This window comes from Coenobita brevimanus, chromosome 57 (genome assembly GCF_032717465.1).
Source record: "Coenobita brevimanus isolate Jiangsu-jjx chromosome 57, ASM3271746v2, whole genome shotgun sequence".
In the NCBI taxonomy this organism is placed as follows: domain Eukaryota; kingdom Metazoa; phylum Arthropoda; class Malacostraca; order Decapoda; family Coenobitidae; genus Coenobita; species Coenobita brevimanus.
In genome coordinates, this window is record NC_137010.1 from 27,291,681 (window position 1) to 27,312,178 (window position 20,498).

General features: G+C 43.4%; 1 protein-coding gene across 1 annotated transcript in view; it reads right to left on the reverse strand.

The window, feature by feature from the left end:
- Positions 1-9,132: 9,132 nt before the first annotated feature.
- Positions 9,133-20,498, reverse strand: part of gw (trinucleotide repeat containing adaptor protein gawky) — a 238,672-nt gene continuing 227,306 nt past the window's right edge. The window contains 2 exon segments of the mRNA XM_080274238.1: positions 9,133-10,290; positions 17,961-18,080. Of these exon segments, the coding sequence (XP_080130364.1) occupies positions 9,916-10,290; positions 17,961-18,080 (495 nt within the window). The 3' untranslated portion in view covers positions 9,133-9,915.

Below are 20,498 nucleotides of genomic sequence, written 5' to 3' on the forward strand. Positions count from 1 at the left end.
ATCAGTAAGTTTACCTTAGCTTAAGTCACGTATTAGATGCCACCACTACACAGCAATAGAGAGACACTATTAAGCTCTTTTACATTTAAAGTGAAAGCCTCAACATACGGACCACCGGTGCTACTCCAGACCACGTCCTTGGCCATTAGTTTAGAACTTATGCCTATGACAGCATTAAAACAAAATGACAACAAAAATTTACCTCTGAGGATACTAAGATAATTCCCTGTTGTAAAAGAGCTTAGACCAGACTTGAACACATTCTACATGTATGAGCAATTCGCCAATAATATACCAGTGATTCAATCTCATATTACTTGAGGAAAAATACTGGCAGCATCAAGCAAGACAGGGCACGAGTCAGGACACTGCGCTTATAATCCTGCACCATATTGACCGTTGCCTCGCACAATCTAAAAATATAAGTATAAAACGTACATCACTCATCTAATACAAAAATTCTGACTTGTTACCAGTGCTGATGTGATAATACCATTTAAGTTACATGGAAAGACTTGCCTGTCTAGCCTCAGTCCGAGCTATGGCAGGTTGCCGCCAGCCCTTGGACCCCCCCCCCCAGGGAGCCCCCAGTTACCATGAGGCTCTGAGTGCTGAGGGAAGCTGGGGGCTCGACCCCTCCTGCCACCACACCCACTGAGGGGTTGTGGGGCGGGCTGGGGTGACAGGGGAGGATTGGGAGTAGGAGCATGGCGGTTTGAATCTAATACACACCACAACAAATGCTTTGGTTCACCCCCACACTTGACCCAGCAGGCCAGTGAGGTGTGCGATATGTCTTGATGGTAGTACCCAGGAGATACAACTATTATGCCCTCAGCAGAATACGAGTCCCTAGTTGGAAAAAAAAAAAAAAAAAAAGCGAGAAACGCAACCATCACGTCTGTCAATATTACCATTATATTATTATTGTTATTATTATTATTATATTATTATTATTACATTCATTAATATTATTACATCTAGGTGATTAAGAGCAACACTGGAATCGGTGACAAAGGAACACAGCCTAGATTGTTTTGTGTATTTTCCTACAAGACAACATGACCAGATAGGCTAAACTAAAAGAAACTTACATTCAAGCTATAATTATAAAGAGAAATATTCACTATTGATCATATCCAGTTATTACTAGTTTAATTTGGCACCAAAACCAAGAAGTCATAAACCTATACATCAGTTGCTACTAAATGGCACCCATTACTTCCTTCAAGGTATCTTTGGAATCTCATATTTGAAATGCATTTCAGTGCTGACAAAAGCTGCAACAATTGTCTTTGAGGCGCAGAACATTTCAGCGGGTGGGCAGGACCGTGCGGGTGGGGGTTGGGGTGATGAGGGGTGGGTCAGAGCAGGACGTAAGACCCACCCAGACCCACTCCTCAGACCTCATTCACCTTTAATAAGTGACTTGACCTCTAGCTGCCTCAGAGTGTAACATAAAGAGGGTGAGGGAGCTGCAGGAAGCAACAAGGTAGCATGGGGTTGTGACAGTCTTGTGACGCTGGCAGCAACTCTCAACTACACACGTAAGCACACCGCAAGCCAGGTGGAGGCAGCGCTGTCACTACTGTGTCGCACAGGAGGCCAGGAGGGAGGGTGTCTGAGTGTACTTAGGGGGAAGGAGAGTGGGGAGGCATCTGGCCTGCCCATTCACCCGTCCCCGGCACCCCCATCCCCAGCCAACAACGGCCCGCATCCGCTGTGTTTCACTATCAACTCTCCGACATGGTAGTAGCAGAACCCAGACCAACTATCCCTCTGCATGTTATTCTGACAAGGAGAGATGTGGGTAGCTGACTGCAGGTCGAGTCGGCCATCAGATTCGTTTAAGCTACAGTTATTACCACTTCATGGAATCGACTGCATTATATTTTAATCTATATAGCATCATTAAAAGAATATCTTGACTTGTACATAGTCAGGTACAAAAAATCATAATACATTGTTTTATCACCCAAAAGCCTTAACTGGAACTCCAAGGATCTTTGGAATAGGGACACTTTTACAACAGGAATTACTTAGCACGCTGAGGTGGGTGCTGAGCGACCCTACCTTAGAGGTACCACAGTTTGGGACACAACCTCCCGGCGCGGCATGCAACGGCAGAAACAGAGTAAGGCAGTAGCAGCGGCGAGGCAGCAGTGAGGTGGGGAGGCCATAAGTACTCCTCAAAGGCCTTTAGCCAACTCTGGTAGAACGTCCTAATATATTCAGCGGGTGATTATATCATGGTTACTGCCCCCTCGTTCCTGATACGTGCGGTTGACTGGCTCCCTGAGACTGGCCCAGTGGACTATCACACACCTCCCGCCACTGCCTGCTTGCTTAGCCGCTTGCCTGCCTGCCTGCCAGCCTTGGTCGCCACAGCCTTCATACTCATGCACAGAAGCACCATAAAGTTCCACAGTGCATCAGACACTTGTTTATCACTAGAGGGGAGCTCAGGTGAACTGCCCCAAATAACTGTCACTTATTACCTCACAGAACTCCAAGGCTGCCAACACTAAAATCAATTTAGGCTTCCTACCACTTGACTTTCCCCCTCAAGTGCTGCTCCTTTGGGTGATATCTGTTACTTAAGTCTCTACTGCCGTGCTTTTGACCGTGCGGGGGTTTAAATAATATCTTTGTGCAGCCCACTCAGAAAAAAGGGCCCACAAATAATTGAAGCAGTAGCGGTGGTGAAAGGGGATACAGGTGGGGAGGTATGTTATTACTATTATTTTCGCCGCGGGCCACCACAAAATCCTCGAACACAAGGCACATGTAACGTTGCACTTGCTGGGGCCCTTGTGTCAAAAACCATAGAGTGGACTGATAGGAAGAGAGGTTAGGAGTGAAAAAGGAAAGAAGAGAGAGGGAGGAGTATCACACTTGGATTCATCTCACAACCATTACGACTTCTAGGTACCTCACTCTCCACCTTACGTACAAACTACCTGGCAAACTTTTTTTTTTTTAATCCATTTTTTTTTTTTACATAAACCTTATTAAATGCTCGTCATTTTTTTTTTTTTTACAGATGCCAAGTAGGACTACTGACTATTATATGTATATATATATATATATACTTTCTGTTTTTTCCACTACAATGAGTTTGTGTGAGGCCCCTTATGTTAGGAAGATGTGTTTGACCAGCCTCCTGCCTTCACTTTTTTTTCTTAGCCTAATACACTTCTAAAAATACAAATACAAATAATGAGAAAAAAAAAAAACATGAAAGAAATGACAGTGTGGCAAAATGTGTGAACAAAAGTGAAAGACGACATAAAATGAGAAACAACATGAGAGATGAAATTGAAGAGAGAACATGAGGCATCATGAGAAGTCACACAAAAGATGAGATGAGACTGAGAAGTGAAAAAGGAGACAAATGAGGGATGAGATGCAAGATAATTAACAGAAGAGACACAGGGGCAATGAAAGAATTGAAAGAACAAAGGAGAAATGAAAGTGAAGAGAAGTGACAAAGGAGAGTGAACAAAGACACATAAGATGAGGGTGAGAAATGTTAGAAGTGAGATGAATGGAGAGATGGGAATGAAGAGATGTGAAAGAAACATGAGATGACAAGAGAGAAGCCAGATGGCGAGGAGAGACAAGATGACTGAAGAAAAGTATGATAATATTAAGAAAAAGAGGCAAAAAGGAGAGAGGAGTAAAATGAAGTCACATGAAATAAGACAAAGAGGAAGTGTGCTGGCAGGAGGCTGGTCCCAGCAGCACACCCTGCCAACCCCCATCTCTCCTCAGCTGCTCACCCCATACTGCCACTCTTGCCTTGCCATCCCCACACATTACCCACACCTATGTCCTAGTATTGTATATCTATATATTTATATATATATATTTATATATTCAATAATTATATCTATATATTAATACTCATCCACACCATAAATTGAGTACATTAACAGTCTTTTAGTCATTAGTACTATATAATGTAGTTAACCCATAAAACAAGAAAAATCACCAGTCATTAGTCAGGAAACATAGTAAAACATCACAGACAAAACTAAAATTATGCTGGTGACCGCAGTCCTCACAGTGAGTGGGGCAGGTGGCAGTGGGCAGGCAGTGTGGGAGGCAGCACAGTGGGGGGTGGGGGGCTGGTTAGGGGCTGGGGGATGCCAGTGGCCAACTACAGAGGCTTTGGTCCTCCACCATTATCAAATAAAAAAACAATAAAAAAGTAAAAACAAATGAGTTGAGGGAACACACGTAGCACCAAACACGGCTTGTGCACACATAATGTAACCGAAGCGGCCACACCAGCCTCCCTCCACGCACCACCACCTCTCCACCTCACACAGCTTTTTTTTATTTTTTTTATTTTTAGTTTTCTAGTATACTGCCAGTAAAACAATGGTGAAGACCAGTTTATCACATAGGAAGTGGAGCAAGGCTGGTGGGGCCGACCGACACTCAAGATGCAAGCTAGGACGGTAGTTTAAAAGTGGGTAGTCGACTTGCCGTCATTTACGGAGTCATAACTACACTTTTCTCTCAAGAGGAATGAATAAGGCATTGCGCTTTCTTCCCTACCATAGTCACCCCAAAAAATAATCACTAACTTTCACCCTACAGCATGAGTGTAAGACATGCGATCACTTGAACGGTCATCAATGCGCATGAACGCATCAATGCACATGTACGATTGTCCACAAGACATCCTTGAGTTTTATATGTGCATCAATTTCTATGCATCAGATTTTTTTTTTTTTTTTTTTTTTTTTTTATGATCTTTGTATTTTGATAACATATTGCACTAATAATGAGAATGAATGCAGGAGACGGAGTTTCCACCTATAGACAGACATACAGATGTCCCTAACACCTATATCAATCAATGACTGTCATGAATGAGTTTGGCCCTACAGCATAACAGAAAATTGGGAAACTCGAGATGGGAATCCTGCATAGTTAAAGAGAAATGCACTGCAGCAAGTGAACTAGCAAGGGTGAGGGGGGTTAGGGCAGATCAGGGCACGGCAGAGCAAGGCAGCAGCTGGCTCCTGCCCTGGTCCCAAGTCCTCCTCACACTCTTAACATTATTGCCCTAAGAGCCCGGCCTGGCCTAGTGCCCTGGCCAGGGAAGCACACTCGTCGTTAAGCAAACCAGCACTGTCGCAATTTCAGTTATGGGAGCAAAACCATTTTGGCCAACCTCATTCTGGCTGACACTGACACACAAAGTTGCAACATACTGACCACAGTAATATTTTTTGCATTTTGTTATTTATGCACATAATCCCTAAAGTAGAGTGTTTACTCCCATAACTGGAGAGACTACTTGGTAAATTAACCTAAGGAACCAACTATTCCACAACCCAAGAAACGTAAATTTAACCATTGTACGAGGCCAGCCTCCTCCCCCCCTAGGGCCAGGGTAGGGTGGGGCTGGCATGCACAACAACAGACTGTGCGCTGGGGTGTGTTGGCCCCGCGCTGAGCAGATGATCCGTCCCCTGCGTCACAAAGGTTCCTGAGAAAATGCCAGAAGCTGACCTTGTCATCCTAAAAATACTATGCAACCTAACCTTAAACAAACTAAACAAGTGCCTATCAAATAAAACCTACCTGTAACAATTACTTCTTTCTTAAAGGCAGAATAACAATCACCCTAGCAAAAATCACAACTGCAAGAGGAGTGTAGCGGCAGCTACAACTTAGCAAATGCGAGATGACTATTGACCTCAGGTAAACCTTGGGACACAGACTACATAACCCTACAACTATGATGAAACACCCCAGAGATCCCTCTCAGCAAGAGAGCAGGCAGTGGTGGCATCTAACGCTTGTACAACTGGCAGCACAGTCTATGTACACAGTGCTGATAGTAATCATTTACAATAACCACAAAAATTAAAAGTTTGGTTCTTGTACATAGTTAACACAGGGAGAGAAGGCGAGTATCTTAACTGGCTAAATAATCTTGGAAGAATTATTTCTGAGGGCAGCTGAGTGTCAGAGGAGCAATGCCACATACCCACCAGGCGGCGACACCACCAGCTGAGATTACTGCACCTCATTGATCCCACACACACCAAAATTAGCGCCATTTCTAATTCATGCACAACTGTGTTGTGATGATCAATTGGACAGGAAAAAATTTAATGTACACCATGACTGGCTCAGTCCAGCTAGTAAAGTTAAAATGCGAAGGCTGGACTTGGAACATATGAGCATCAAATTCTGTTCAGGATGACTGTGACGGTGCTCTGGGGTGGGGCGTGGGTGCTCCTCTGAAGTGCTGCCCAGGCAACAGGCCAAGCTAACAAGCAGGGAATCAGGGTCAGCTTAGGTCAGGTGGAGGGGTAGTGAGGCAGGGCGGATAATCATGAAGGACTGATGCCGGGTGAAACTAATAGCTTTGGGACACATGGGGGATGGGGAATAAGAGATGGGAGGGACGAGAACTCTGATGCGCCCAGATGCCCTCGTAATGCACCCTTTACCCACCTCACCCTGCTGACCCTGACTTTACACAAGTTTTCTAATACTATATAATGACCCAACCCTTAACTACACATACCACTAAGAACTAATTAAACACATTGGAGAGGAAAGCATGGCTCGCCCCTCGAAATGCAAGGAATCATCGTAGCTGATTCTCAAGAGTACAGCTGGAATTCTGACAAAGTAGCTTCATCATGCTGTCTAAACTTTGGCCGCTGAGCTATCGGGCCTGTAAGTCTCAATTATGATGATTCGCTGCCTCGCTTAAGTGTCTAAGATTTTTGGCAGACTGGGTTGATTATTCATTGTATTTAGATCATTATTCTGAAAGCTATAATATTGATATGGCTCCGAAGTATCACTACATCTAGAGTTCAAGATAATATCCAGACATATACGAGCTCTGTCACTTACAATATATCCTCAATAAAAAGAAACAAAAATAAATTAAAAAAATTCTTGGTGGCACTTGTTTATACTCCTTTACAAATCTGTACAAAATACTGAATACGGAAAATACTACACCATGACTTGAGTTGATAGAAACAAATTACAACAATCATTTTTTTTTTTTTTTGTGCTTTTTTGTCTCGTTTTCTTAAACCTTGTGGGGATAAAAATAGTAAGTAAAGCTGAGCGACAAGGAGAATTATAGTAACATTATGAAAGAGTGGACTGGACCTATCACTAAGTCTCACATAGAGCATGATTTTTTTTTTTTTTACGGGTTTTAAGAAACACGTATGCAGCACCATAGACCTGACACTCTTGGTTCGCTGCTGACTCGCTTGCGCCTGACACCTGACGCCATCCAGTTCCATGCCAGGCATAACAACAACCATATAAAAACAAAACAAAGAGTACATCCTATCTCTCTAGATTTGATTAACTGTCTGCCTCGTCAACTTGCTGCTGCCCTTGAGAATAGGCAACTGTCTCGTCCACTCAGAGGGCACAGTTTGGATGGCATCAGGTGGGTTCAATAGCCCTTAGCATCCTCCCAACCCAAATCAGAGAGACAAACACTGAGGTCAATCTACTGCAGTCTGTGTTACGGCCAGTTGGGTGGGGCTTGTTTATAGAGACAGGGAGCACGGTATGCATCAGTGACACAGAGGGGAGGAGAGTGGGAATTAATGTTTGGAGAGCAGTGCTGGATATGGCTGGGTAGAGGGGGTTGGAGGGCTGCCTGAGCGAGGACTGTAAACATCCAACCATAACCTTTGGACCACTGGTGACTATCATATCACAACGTTGTCAAAACTTTTTGCCGGAAGGTACAAGAACACATAATGTAGAGTGGGGCTGTGTGTGGTCGCCAGGGGTGGGGGTTAGGGGGGGGAGGCTAGGTCAGTAGGATAAGGGCACGACTAGGGAGGTGATAGGATGAAGTGGTATATAAGAAAATAGTTAAGAAGTACCAGTATTGAAGGAAAATAGGTGGAGTTAAGGAAGGACAAAGACAGTACAAGTATTGATGTAAATTAGGTGGAGTTAAGGAAGCACGAAGTGTCAGGGGACAGGAGCTTGACAGAAAGCGCTCTCAACGCCAGGACGAAGGACAAAGACAGTGTCAGGGGACAGGAGCTTGAGAGACGGCGCACTCAACGCCAGGACGACCAATTAAGGCGACGGCATTAGATTGACTAGGGTGGCATGGTGGTTGGTGTTGGCAGATCCATCCACAGGTCTTTCCCAAATAACATTTGTCCATACTACATGATTTCACTGGCCACAGAGGTTTCAGCACTGCAGAACTTGGGACCACACAGATGAGACATGACTCATCACAATGGTCAAAATCACTTCACAAGCCAAGGAACCACAAAAGTACTAGATTTACCACATATGTCACAGGGAGGTCACAGAATTACCATTGTTCTGTCACCACCTTCTACCATCAATTTATGGAAAAAAAAAAAAAAACAATGTTTAACACCGCTCACTTGCCACCCCATAATCACAGCCGACCCCTAGCCCACACAACACTCAACATCAACGACACAAATTAATCTGGCTGACATGGGCACCTTGAGAAGAGCCAGTATGGCAACAGAGGGTAGTGCGATGGCGACGCTACTGGACGATCAGAGGGAGCGGTGCCCCCGGAACTACCTAAATCACTAGAAGTCGAGTGATGTGCAGAAGCACGACAACTCTGCCATAATGGTTCCAGGTCCATCTAAGTGGGCTGAAGCTTGTGCTGCATATTCAGAAGCCTGTATTATGATGCAGAGTCAGATCATGCTGATATCCATCGACCCATCCCAGCTTAAATGTTCACATACACAGCAGAAGCCTCAACAAGTCGGGTGGAACTGGGACCAAAGTGACAGCTGGCAAACTTCCCACACCACCCTTCCTCTACCTAAATCACTAGACTTGAGGAATATCTGATGAGTCCTGGAGAGCTCAATTGTACATGTGAGCAGATCTTAACGTGGAGGATGATGCACAGTGGTAGAATCTTACCAGCACTAGAGTCTGTGGTGGAACTTGAGATACATAAGTAAGCACATTTAAAGTATATATAATTATCCATATAGGAAATATCACACAGAGGAGTGCTATCACTGAACAATTCATCTGCAACTTTTAACTATAAACTTAATTATATTTTAACCTACAACTTACTATTAATATCTCTTAAAACTAAATATAACTTAACTTTTTATCTTTTGGTACACTTACATCAAAACACTGCAAAAACTGTTATTTAGGTATAATCTTTTGTTATCATATAGTAAGACTTGATTCATGGTAAGAACAGACTTAGATAATATTGGCATTTAAAAGTAGGACCAGTTTGGCAACCGAGGAAGAAGACAAGCGCAGGCAGGTCGTCTAGTGCCTCGGTTTGGCTTGCACCTTTGTTTCTCCTAAAATAATGGTCAACATCAGCATGTCAATACAAGTAACTTTGTATTTAAGTCACAGCACATGAACTATTTTAGCTCCATGGTTTATTTATTCATTTACTTTTTTACCTTAACCATTAAGAGCATCAAAAAATGATTGATTATTCTTGTGTGTGCTTGGAGCTAAGTCTTTTAAGGCAATGCGTCTTAATAAAAGTGGGATTGATATACACACGAATGGACCAGCATCAAACATTAAGGTGTGTGAGTACGACCGTGAGCTTACCCTGGTTGGGGCATAGTAGGCCGGGGTGGGGTAGGGGCTTGTCTGGTGAGTTTGTCAGGCAGGTAGGAAGGACGGGGCATGGAGGGGCAGGGCAACTGGGAATTTCAAAGGAGAAGGAGAGGATGGGAAACAGGCTGTGGCAAGGGACACAAGTATAGGATAGGGCAATCTTGGGGTTCTGAGGTAAACAGATCACTGGGCAGGTATGGTTCAGGGAGGACGGTATGGGATGGGGCGGTGCGAGGGCAGGAGAGACTGGAGGGGGGCAGGGCTAGATGAGGGCAGAGCAGCCTAAATAGACTCTGAGGTAAGCAGACCATCAGGCAGGTAGGGCTTCAGTGAGGACGGGGTGGCACGGTGCTGGTCAGCTTCACCCAACCCTCCCCCGCCCCACAATGATGACCCCACAGCCGGCCCACTACTCCACAGATTTGACCCGTTGCCATTGCCCCAGGAGTCCACCTTGGCCCCAGATGAGGGCTGTGAGGTGGGAGTAGAGCCCCGGCCTGACCCACCCCAAGCTGAAGTGTTAGGAGCAGGGGTGGGTGGGGCAGTCTGGCCCTGATGACTGGACTGTCCCATCACTTGCTTCACTTCACTGTCACTGGCAAACTCAGCTAGGATGGTCGTGTTGCTCAACAGGCAATTGTTTAGGTTACCCTGTGCCTGAAACACACAAACACAAACATTATTACAGTACACTAACTCCTACATGTAAGTCATGGACAAGTTCCACGAGACACAAACACAAACATTATTACACTAACTCCTCACTGTCCATCACATATGAATCTACTAACTATATCACTGTGTCTACTTCAAACTCAGGGCATGTCCATCCTTTCCTCCCTAATTTATAATATCAAAAAAGAATCACTTATTGTCAAAAAATATTTACTGGTATATACATCACTTCTCTCAGCTTAAGAATATTAGCCAACAGAGGAAACATAACCTGTCATGTAAAATACTGTAATTGAAATATTAGTCTCTCTCTCTCTCTCTCTCTCTCTCTCTCTCACACACACACACACACACACACACACACACACACACACACACACACACACACACACACACACACACACACACACTCTCTCTCTCTCTCTCTCTCTCTCTCTCTCTCTGTTCCAAGAGTAAGTGGGAAAGAAAACAGGAAAAATGACTGGTTTAACAGAAAGAGCATGATAGCAAAAGTAGAAAGGGACATGTCATGGAACAAATGGAGAAAGAGAGGTAATAATAAATCAAAGGAAGAATATAAAAGAACTAGAAATGAATATACAAGAATAAGCACAGAGGAAGAGAGAAACTTTGAAAAAGGTATAATTGACAAATGTAAGGAAGAACCCAAATTGTTTTATAGATCTGTTAATGGCAAACTGAAACAAAAGGAAGGAATCACCCAACTGAATGTAGAAAGAGAGGTCTATAAAGACGCTGCAATGCAAGCTGAAATAATGAACAAATGTTTCCAATCAGTTTTTACTCAAGAGAGGAACTTTGTGGTGGGGAAGGGTGTGACTAGAAATGTAGTGATAAAAGACATTAAAGTGGAAGTGCAGGAAGTACAGTATATAAATTACTGGAAAAACTCAGGATGTAAGGAAAGCCCCAGGACCGGATGGAATCTCTACCTGGGTACTGAAAGAGTGCAGAGAACAATTGGTAGATAAGATTCACAATTTAATTGTGTGTTCTCTGGAAGAAGGGAAAGTGCCTCAGGAATGGAAGAGGGCCACTGTGGTACCAATTTATAAGGGTGGAAACAAGGAAGAACCCCTGAATTACAGGCCAGTGTCCCTGACCAGCATAGTTGCAAAATTATGCGAGAGAATCCTGAAAGACAGATGTATAAAATATCTGGAGGAGACGAACATATTGGCTGAGAGCCAGTTTGGATTCTGAAGTGGAAGGTAATATGTTTCCAATTTGTTGAGCTTGTACTCAAGAGTGATTGACATGTTACAAGAGAGAGACAGTTGGGTGGATTGTGTGTGTCTAGATCTGGAGAAAGCCTTTGACAAGGTACCCCAAAACCGACTAATGTGGAAATTGGAACACACAGGAGGACTGAAGGGAAATGTCCTGGAGTGGATGTGTGACTTGAGAGAGAGATAAATGAGGACAGTAATAAAGGACAAGATGTCCGGATGGAGGGAAGTAACAAGTGAAGTCCCGCAAGGCTCCGTGTTAGAGTCAGTAATGTTCCTGATTTATGTAAATGATATGGTATATGGAGTGAACAGTTACGCAAGGCTGTTTGCTGATGATGCAAAGATCTTGAGGAGCGTAGAAGTCGAAGAAGACCGAAAATGTTGCAGGAAGACCTGAATAGGATCCAAGGATGGAGCCAGATGTGAGAAATGAAATTTAATGCAAAAAAATGTAAGATATTGGAAATGGGTAAGAGTATCAAGACGCCATCATTGAATTATACGATGGGTAATGAACCAATCAAAAAAGTGAGAGAAGAGAAAGATTTGGGAGTGCTGGTCCAGGATAGTTTTGTCACCAGAAAAACATATTAACAAGATAGTTAGAGAGACATACAATCTCTTGACTAACATACGAGTGGCATTCCATTACATGGATGAGAAATGATGAAAAAAGTGAGAGTGGCCATGATCCGCCCTAGGTTGGAATATGTGGCAGTAGTGTAGTCCCCTCACAAGAAAAAAGACATAAATAAGATCGAGAGAATACAAAGAACAACAACCAAGATGGTCCCCAGCCTGGCAGATCTGTCCTATGGAGAGAGGCTGGAAAAGCTGGACTTGCCTACACTAAAAGAAAGGAGAGAAAGAGGAGAAATGATTGCAGTGTTCAGGACCATGATAGGAATAGACAGATTGATAAAAATGATCTGTTTGTATGGGATGGGAGAGTAACAAGAGGACATGGAATGAAACTGAATAAAGCCAAGTTGTTCGAAGGATATCATGAAATATAGCTTTCCATATACATGCAGAGACCTGTGGAACAGCCTGGACAAAGAGATCGTCCAGCCTAAAAACTTAAACGAGTTCAGAGCAAAATCTGACAATGAAAAAAAGACGGGACCCCACGAGCATAGCTCATTTCCTGTATATCACAACTAGGTAAACACACACACACACACACACACACACACACACACAGAGCGAACAGCCACAGCGAACGGACGTCTCTTGACTGTTCCCAGCCCCAGGCCCAGCCACCGCTGCAAACTTTAAGTAGTTTTCAGGAATTATGTTTGTCCTGTCTCCTATGGTCTTGTTTTAAGTTTAAAATACTCTAAGTTAATACAGACTAACAAAAATGTAAAGATTTATTGGCAAGAGTATACATGAATGTTTGTAGTACTTTCGGTAACAGCTGTTTTTGGTACTGTAACCAACCTCAAACATGACCGAAAATGTAAACACTGAGGGACTCGAATTTCCAGGATTTGATAGAAATACTAATGTCATGGATCTTGTTAAAACACTGATTATGAGGATTAGTGAACTTGAAAAGAAAGTGGAGAATCTAGTGTTAAAGGATGTGTCTGAGAATACGGAGATTACTATAAAGAGTCTGATCCAGTCTAATGAGACAACGAATGAGGAGATCAGAAATTTGAAGCGTGAAAATATCAAATTGAGGAGAAAACTAGAAGAGAGTACTAATAAAATGGAGAAGGTGAGTAGTGTATTGGAAGAGCACATGTAGAAGAAGGACAGAAAGAAGTGGTCAGCTTAAGAGAAATCATCCAGGAAGAAAGAGAAATGAACAAGAAAAAATGGAAGAAAATATAGTGAAAATACTGAAGAAAAAAGAGAAAATAGTGACAGAAACTGTAGAAAGGAACAGATGCATAGTAATATTTGGAAACAGGGAGGAGGAAGAAAAGGTTAGATCCGTGAGACTCGAGAGACACGAACCTGGTGAGAGGAATATTAGGCAAGATTGATCCCGAAGGAGACAAGTGGGTAAAAGAAATTGAGGAAGTAAGGAGGATAGGGCCTTATAAGAAAGGGGAAACAAGACCAATGAGAATCAAGTTGTCATCAGAAAGTGCAGTAAATGATATACTTAAAGTGACCTAGAAATTAAGCAAAGAGGCATGGATGGAAAATATTATAATAAGAAAAGATCTGAATGAAGAAGAAAGAGAAGTTTTAAAATCACTGAAGGAACAAGTAAAGGAAAAAAATGATAAGAGGACAGAGGAAGAATGTAATACTTTTTCTGCAGCGTGATGGATATGGAAGTAAGGAAGTGGTATGTAAGGAAATAGAAGTGAAGGAAACTAAGGGGGATGGCTATGACAGATCAGAAATGGAGGAAGTGGTACTGACGGAGAGAAGCGGGTATAAAAAACATCAAAAAATAATTTGAAGGTGATATATACTAACGTTGATGGTTTCATATCGGCAAGGCTTGAAATTAACGATTTCTTGAGAGAACGTGAACCTGATGTCATGTGCTTTGTAGAGACCAAATTAAGAGAAGATATTGATGTTCATTTGGGAGATGGTAAATACAAACTGTGGAGAAGAGACAGAAAAGAAAAAACTGGAGGAGTGATGATAGCAGTGAAGAACAATATAAATGTAGATACTGTGGAAATGGGAGAAGGCAGGGCTGAAGTGATATATATGAAATTAGAAACTGGAGAGAATGTTAAGAGAGATATGGCGGTAGTGTATGTTCCCCCTAAGACGAGAGCATGGAATGATGAAGAATACCAGATGTTGTCAGATATGGCTAGTTATTTACAAAAAATAATTGAGAAAAGCAATAATATAATTTTGGTGGGTGACTTTAACTGTAAAGAGGTGAACTGCAAGGAATGGGACTCAGGAGGCAGTGAGGATTCGTGGGGCACTATGTTATTAAATATAATAATGAATAATGTGATGACGCAATGGGTCAAAGAAGAGACACGGTTTCGAGGTGAGGACACACCAGCAAGGTTAGATTTACTGTTTACCAAAAGAACCCGATGTAACAGAATCAATGAAATATTTCTGTCCTATAGGAAAAAGTGATCATGTGGTCACTGAGTTCCAGATGATAATATGGAACGTCGAGCCAAGAGACGAGCTCCATAGACAGAGAAGATACAACTTTGGGAAAGCAAATTTTACAGGATTGAGAAACTTTTTTGAAAATGCAGATTGGAGAAAATTCAGAGAAACGAGAGAGAGATAAAGGAAGTGGGATATCTTTCTAGACCTCTATAATCTGGGAGTGGAAAAATTTGTATCAAGAGTAAGAGGGAAAGAAAACAGGAAAAAGAAGTGGTTTAATAGAAGGTGTATGATAGCAAAAAAAAGAGAGAGAGAAGGCGTGGAACAATTGGAGAAAGAGAGGTAACAACAGAACAAAGGAAGAATATAAAAGAATTAGAAATATATACACAAGAATACGTAGAGAAGAAGAAAGGAATTTTGAAAAAGGTATAATAGACAAATGCATGGATGAACCCGAACTGTTTTATAGATTTGTTAATGGCAAACTGAAACAAAAGGAAGGAATCACCAAACTGAAAGTAAAAGGAGTTCTATAAAGATGCAGCAATGAAAGCTGAAATAATGAACAAATGTTTCCAATCGGTTTTCACTAATGAAAAAGAGTTTGTGGACGGGGAGGGAGTGATTAGAAATGTACCGGTGATAAAAGATATAAAAGTGGAGGTACAGGAAGTGTATAAATTACTGGAAACTCAAGATGTAAAGAAAGCCCCAGGACCTGATGGAATTTCTAATTCGGTACTAAAGGACTGCAGAGAGCAACTGGCGGATAAAATTCACAGTTTAATCGTGTGTTCTCTGGAAGAGGGGAAAGTGCCACAAGAATGGAAGGGGGCAAATGTGGTACCAATTTATAAGGGAGGAAACAGGGAAGAACCCCTGAATTATAGACCAGTGTCTTTAACCAGCATGGTCGCAAAATTGTGCGACAGAATCCTGAAAGACAGATGGATAAAATATCTAGAAGAGATGAATATTTTGGCTGAATGTCGGTATGGATTCAGAAGTGGAAGGTCATGTGTTTCTAACTTGTTGAGCTTTTACTCAAGAGCGACTGACGTGGTACAGGAGAGAGATGGTTGGGTGGATTGTGTGTACTTTGAGAAGGCCTTTGACAAGGTATCTCATAAGAAACTAATGTGGAAACTGGAATATATAGGAGGACTGAAAGGGAAACTCCTGGAATGGATGAGAGACTTTTTGAGAGAGAGACAAATTAGGACAGTAATAAAGGATAGGATGTCTAGATGGAGGGAAGTAACAAGTGGAGTCCCTCAAGGCTCAGTGTTGGCGCCAGTAATGTTCCTGATTTACGTAAATGATATGATAGATGGAGTGAACAGTTATGCAAGTCTGTTTGCTGATATATAAAGTTCTTGAGGAAGGTAGAGGTTGAGGAGGATTGTAAGATGCTGCAGGAGGATCTACAGTAGATAGGATACATGATTGGAGCTGGACGTGGGAAATAAAATTTAATGTAAAGAAATGTAAAATATTGGAAATGGGTAAAAGTACCAGGAAACCATCACTAAATTATTTGTTGGGTAATGAATTAATCACAAAAATGAGAAAACAGAAAGATTTGGGAGTGCTGGTCCAAGATAGTTTGTCACCAGAAAAGCACATTAACAAGATAGTTGGAGAGACTTATAAACTCTTGACTAACATGAGTAGCATTTCATTATATGGATGAAGAGATGATGAAAAATTGAAAGTGGCCATGATCTGTCCCAAGTTGGAATATGCAGCAGTAGCGTTGTCCCCACACAAAAAGAAAGATATAAACAAGATTGAGAGAATACAAAGAACAGCAACTAAGATGGTCCCCACTTTGGCAGATCTGTCATACAGAGAGAGGCTGGAAAAGCTGGATTTGCCTTCCTTAGAGGAAAGGAGAAAGAGGGGAGACATGATTGCAGTGTTCAGGACCATGGTGGGAGTAGATAAAATTGACAAAGATCTGTTTTTATGGGATAAGAGAGCAACAAGAGGACATGGAATGAAATTGAAAAAGTCAAGCTGCTTGAAGGATATCAAGAAATATAGCTTTCCTTACAGAAGTATAGACTTATGGAATAGCCTGGACAAAGAGATCATCCAGTCTAAAAACTTAAACGAGTTTAAAGCTAAATTTGACTTACTGAGAAACAGCGACGGGAACCCATGAGCATAGCACATTTCGTGTGTATCACAATTAGGTATATTAGGTAAATACATAAGTATTTGGAACAACTTAGACGAAAAGGTTGTGCAGGAGAAAAACATTCATGTGTGTAAAAGTGGACTAGATAAATGTGGATATGGAGACAGGACAACACAAGCATTGCTCAATTCCTGTATACTACAAAGAGGTCTCTCTCTCTCTCTCTCTCTCTCTCTCTCTCACACACACACACACACACACACACACACACACACACACACACACACACACACACACACACACACACACACACACACACACACACACACACACACACACACACACACACACACACACACACACACACACACACACACACACACACACACACACACACACACACACACACACACACACACACACACACACACACACACACACACACACACACACACACACACACACACACACACACACACACACACACACACACACACACACACACACACACACACACACACACACACACACACACACACACACACACACACACACACACACACACACACACACACACACACACACACACACACACACACACACACACACACACACACACACACACACACACACACACACACACACACACACACACACACACACACACACACACACACACACACACACACACACACACACACACACACACACACACACACACACACACACACACACACACACACACACACACACACACACACACACACACACACACACAAAAAAAAGGTGGTGTGGTTGATAGAGCACTCGACTCCCAATTCAAGTGGCCCAAGTTCAAGCCCTGCTCAGACCATGCTACTTGCGTGGGTGAAGTGAGCTCTCATCTGTCAGGTGTAGGTCAAGGCATGCTGTGGTGGAAGACCTGCAAAGGTTCGAAACTCAACGGTGTAAAGATTAGGCAGTGTGTCCCCTTGTGCCTACACCTCACTCCTGCCTTGGTGAGGCTCAGAACTGTGTTGATGCTCCTCAGGAGCAGCCAGGGTCAGCCTTTTCACCCCTTTCGGTTAGGATACTTGATTAAGAACTTGTGTATTTTCAGCCACTGGCTGCCATGAATAAATAAACCGACAGAATTATCACAAACACAAACACACACACAAAAGGACCTTAAACCAACAATTACAGTTACTGACCTTGGCAGCCTCCTCACGTGATCCGTAATTAACAAGAGCAAAGCCATGGTTGAGGGACAGGTAGAAGTTGACCAATGGACCATGTTGCATGCACAGAGTCTTCAGGGTCGAACCATCAATCTGCATGGGAGAAAACAATGGATGTGGGAGATGACAGAGCCATGGTGCATGAAACGAGAAAGAGTTGTGTGAGGTGACATGAATGAATGGGGTGTGGAGGGAGAAAGTGGAGCATAGGGTGTAGAAAGGGAGTGGAGTGGAGTGTGAGGTATGAGAGAGGAGTGGGTAAAGTGAAGTATGGGAGAGAAATGTGGTGTGTTAGGGGAGTTAGTAGTGTGTAAGGTGTGGAAAGGGAAATGTTGAGTGACATGGATAAATGGGGTAAGGGATGAGGGTCAGTGGAACATGAGGTGTACAAAGGAATTATATAGAATGTGAAGTATTGGAGAGGAGTGAGTGGGATGTGGTGTAGGAACAGTGAGTAAGATATGGTGTAGGAGGGAAGTGAGTGGTGTGTAAGGTGTGGAAAGGGATATGATTGGGGGTGTGAGGTGAGGAAAGGGAAATGACTGGGATATGAGGTGTGACAGGGGAATGAGTGGGGTGTGAGATGTGGTAGGGGAATGAGTGGGATGTGAGATGTGGTAAGGGAGTCAGTGGGGTGTGTGGTGTGGATGGGTTGTGAGTAGGGTGTGAAGTGTGGCAGGGGATTGAGTAGGGCGTGAGGTGTGGGAGGGGATTGAGGGGCTTAAGTGATGTATGGTGTGGAAAGGGAAATATAAGTGAGATGTAGTTGAGAGTGAATTGAGTGTGAGATGTAGTAGAGAAGTGAGTGGAGTGTGAGGATGTGGTTGAGGAGTGAGCGGAGTGTGAGATATGGTAGAGGAGTGAATGGAGTGCGAGATGTGGTAGAGGAGTGAGTAGAGTGTGAGGTGTGGTTGAAGATGTGGGGTGTGAGGTGTGGCAGGGGACTGAGTGAGGGCTAATACATGGAAGGGGAGTGAAGCGGGATATATGACGGGTGGTATGAAGTGAGGAGTACGAAGTTTGAAAGGGCTGAGTTAGGCACGGATATGGGGTGTAGGCATGAAGTATTGTACATCTGTCACGGGGCTGTGATGAGGGTGTGGGTGGGGTTGAGGTGGGGTTAGGTGAGAAAGTGGTGATCAAGTGTGGGGTTTGGATGGGGTCTATGTAGAAGATGGGTGAGAATGTGGGTAGGTGTAGGAGGTAAGTGGAGATGGATGAGGTCTCTAGGAGGGACATGGAGTGTGAAGTTGTGATATGACTTATGGTGTGAAGTATGTGTGGTGTGAAGTGCTGGAGGTTGCAGTGGTATGGTATAAGGAGGTGAGATGTGGTGTTGTGGTGGGTGGTGCTGGTGTATCTGTCCTGGACTGGTGTGATGTTGAGTGCTGTGTATATTGTTGTGTATAGTGATATGGAATGGAGTGTAGTGGTGTGGTGTGGTGTGGTGTGTAGTAATGTGGTGAGGTGTGGGATTTAAGTATGGTGTGGGCTGTAGTTGTCGTGTGAGGTGCGAAGTGGGGTTTGGGGCAGATAATAGTGTTGTGGAAGAAGTGTAGTATGGTGATTGTGGTGTGGTGTAATGTGGTGGTGTGTGATGTGACTGTGATGTAATGTGATGGTGTGATGTGCTGGTGTGTGATGTTATGTGATGGTGTGTGTGATGTGTAATGATGTGGTGTGTAAGTAGGAGTGGGGGGTGAGGGGTAGGGGTGTGGTGTGTGGAGCAGTATAGGAGTGTGGTGTTGAAGGTGTGGGTGAGGTGTGGGTGAGGTGTAGTGTGGTGAGAGTTATGGGGATATGGTGTGGTGTGTTGGGAAGGTATGTGGTGTGGTGTTGTGTAGTACTGTATAGGAGTGTGTGGCGCTTTGCTATACTGGAGTGTGATGTGGAGTTGTATTGTGTGAAGTATGAAGAGTGGTGTGGAAGATGAAGTGTGGAGGTTGTACTGTCATGAGAGGTATGGGGATTTGGTGTGGTGTGTGGGGTAGGATGTGAGGATGCAGCGAGAAAGTAAGGGTTAGTGTTATGTGGAGGAGTGATATCGTGTGTGATGAGCAATGTGGTGTGTACAGTGTGGTGAGTGATTCAAGGTAAGAAGGCTGATCATGTGGTGAGAAATGTGGGAATTAATGTCGTATGTGGGGTGTGGTGAAGGTTATGGAGTGAGGGAAATGGGGACAGGAGTGGGGTGTGGGGCATTGCATGGGACGTGATGTAAGGAGCAGCAAGGGGTGTGGGGTATGGGAAGCAGTTCAGGATAGTGGGTGTGGAGAGCAGCATGAAGTGATGGGTGTGGGAAACAGCATATAGAGAGGGATGTGAGGAGTGGTGTGAGATATGAAGTGTGGACTGTGATGTAGGGAAAGATGTGGGATGGGGGGGAATGATGTGGGGTGGGGGGAGTGATGTGGAGCAAGGAGATTGGTGTGAGGCAGCGGAGTGGATGAAGTGAGTGGTGTAGTATGTAATGTCGTGAATGGTGTGGTAAGTAATGTGTGGAGTGGTGTA